Below are 2,640 nucleotides of genomic sequence, written 5' to 3'. Positions count from 1 at the left end.
GTTTTTAAAATTTAATAGTTTAACCTGTATTTATCCACTTGAATGTAAATCTAGGAAACCTGGAATCTTACCTGTCTCATTCATATGCCTAGAATAGTACCTGAAAATGAGAGGTGCGTAATAATTATAATATTTGCTAAATGACTGACAGATTCAATGCATGAATAAGAAAATGATTTAGCTAAATTCAGCTGGACTTTCTCCTTTCTTGTTTTTCTCATTCTTCTATTCAGAAAACCATATGTTGACTTAACAACTTCCTCATGGAAGCTTTCACTTCCTGGTTGCGAAGCGTATAAATAACAGGGTTCATTAAAGGAAAGATGACAGTATGGAAAAGAGAAACTATCTTGTCAGCTGGGAAAGCCTGGAAGGGACGAGTGTAGATGAAAATAGCAGGTCCAAACATGAGAAATACAATGATAATATGAGTGGTGCATGTGGAGATAGCCTTGTTCTTTCCTTCAGAGGAGTACTTCCTTATACGACAGAGGATGACTGCATAGGAGGCCAGAAGGCCCAGGAAGCACAAGAGGCTGAGCAGGCCACTGTTGGAGACCATCAGAAGCTCCACTATAAAGGTATCGGGGCAGGCCAGCTTGATGACTTGTGGAACATCACAGAAGAAGTTATCGAGCTGGTTTGGGCCACAGAAAGGCAAGTGCAGGATAAGGGCTACTTGTACAATGGAATGGGTAAAGCCCCCAAGCCATAGAGCCAACAATAATGCATAGCGGGTTCTAGGGTTCATGACGGTTGAATAGCGTAAAGGCCGGCAGATGGCGATGTAGCGGTCAAAGGCCATCACGACGAGAAGGAACATCTCCCCCGCTCCAAGAAAATGCAAGAAAAAGAGCTGAGTGATGCAGCTTCTTTATGAGATTACCTTCTTTTCAGAGAGGAAGTCCACCAGCATCCTGGGAACCACAATGAAGGAGTAGGATGCATCTAGGAAGGCCAAGTTGCCCAGAAAGAAATAGAGGGGGGCTGTGAGCCCAGGATCTGACACAATGGTGAAAATGATGAGGAAATTTCCAGGGAGGATGATGAGGTAGAAAACTAAGACTAGCACAAAGATCAGAAGTTGAGCATCTTGAGACTGGGTCAGACCAAGAAGAATGAATTCTGTCACCACTGTGAGGTTCTCTTTTTCCATCATTTCTCACTCTGCAGAATAAAATAGGACAAATTGTTATGTGTCATAACCACCTTTTCATCTGTTTTGTATCTCCTCTCCAGATAAGAACATTATTTGTTCCAACCAACGTTCCATAGTTGAAGACAACTTACGCCTCATAACTGTCTTGTATCCTGAGTTAACCCTTCTATCCTTCATCCTCTTTTTTCCTCACTAAAATGAAATATATTTTTCTGTAGCCACATTTTCATGCCCATTTAACCTCATGCTTCTAGATAACTTCACTCCTGTAGGATTCCAGGCTACTTTGCTTGAAGGATATTAGAAGTTGTCTTATTAAAGCAAAACTTAAGCATAATCAAGTTTGTCTATTTTGTTTGTTTATGTTGCTGTTAGTAGTGGTCCACTGTCTCTAAATGTTAGATTACTTGCTAGATTTTAGTTCCTTTTCTTCCTGTCACAGAATAAAGTGCTTTCACAGTTGCTTCTGTCTCTCAGTTCCTATGGAATTCTTGGTTCCTGGTTGTTACCTATATGACTGGTTTCTAAATTTGTTCCTTGCTTATTCCCATCGCATTGTTCTGCTTTGGTGCTCTTGTGCATTCTTACTTCAAACTGGTCACCAGGATAGCAGACAAGATCTGTATATTTCTCTTAACTTGGAGGAATTCCCTCATTACAGCCTTAGCTGAGTACCACTCTGAATCTGCTCTACAACCTGTTGTTAAGTTCTAGTTAATACTAATTCAGTTTTATCTGCTCTCTATAGATCCATAACCTACTTATTCTTCAGATCTCAGAGTGAGAGCCAAATGATATTCTTTTCACAAACATTTTTGCATAATACAAAATTTATCAGAATATGTAAAAGATGTTGACTATCTCAGCTAATAAAAATAAAATATAGTAGAGCTGGAATTGGCCATACAGAACATATAATCTGATGTACTCATTTGAGAGATAAAAAATGCAATTGCAGACAAGTTTTAAACTTCCAATGAGCTTTCTTTTCTCTCATTATCAAGTGATAGAATAAAGCAGGTATTTATTCCTCAGTTCATACTTCTTAGGGAATTATTTAGTGTCTCATCAATTGACAATATTTTATTTAGGCACTTAAGTAAATATGATGCTGCATGTCTAAATATTCCCCCTTTTCTGGCCATAACTTTGTCTAAATAAGTATTCTATTCATGTTGGGAGAAATCCAGAATTAAAGTTTAGTCTGTATACTAATCTCCGAAATTAGATGTGTTCACACAAGGAGGTGCACAAGATAATCCACTGGGGTGCATAAAAATAATGGAACTTCTCTGTATATTATTATAAGCTATGTTTTAAAAAATGTATTTGTGATTGTATTTTAATTATTATGTTGAAATTATTATAAAACAATTTATAAATAAATACTCACATACAATGATACCATGCATGTTTCACTATTGGAATGAATGATTTCAAAGATGAAGTATTTCTCATTATAACAAAATGCTATAATGTGA

General features: G+C 37.3%; 1 protein-coding gene across 1 annotated transcript; it reads right to left on the bottom strand.

Annotated features, from left to right (window-relative positions):
• Positions 1 to 229: 229 nt before the first annotated feature.
• LOC105499222 (olfactory receptor 4N5) lies at positions 230 to 1,489 on the bottom strand. The gene is given in 1 exon segment (XM_011771731.2): positions 230 to 1,489. A coding segment is annotated over 1 exon segment (930 nt). The 5' UTR covers positions 1,160 to 1,489.
• Between the last annotated feature and the right edge of the window lie 1,151 nt (positions 1,490 to 2,640).

This window comes from Macaca nemestrina, chromosome 7 (assembly GCF_043159975.1).
Source record: "Macaca nemestrina isolate mMacNem1 chromosome 7, mMacNem.hap1, whole genome shotgun sequence".
In the NCBI taxonomy this organism is placed as follows: Eukaryota; Metazoa; Chordata; class Mammalia; order Primates; family Cercopithecidae; genus Macaca; species Macaca nemestrina.
Note: the sequence above shows the minus strand (reverse complement) of the source record. Positions and strands in the feature narration are given on the sequence as shown.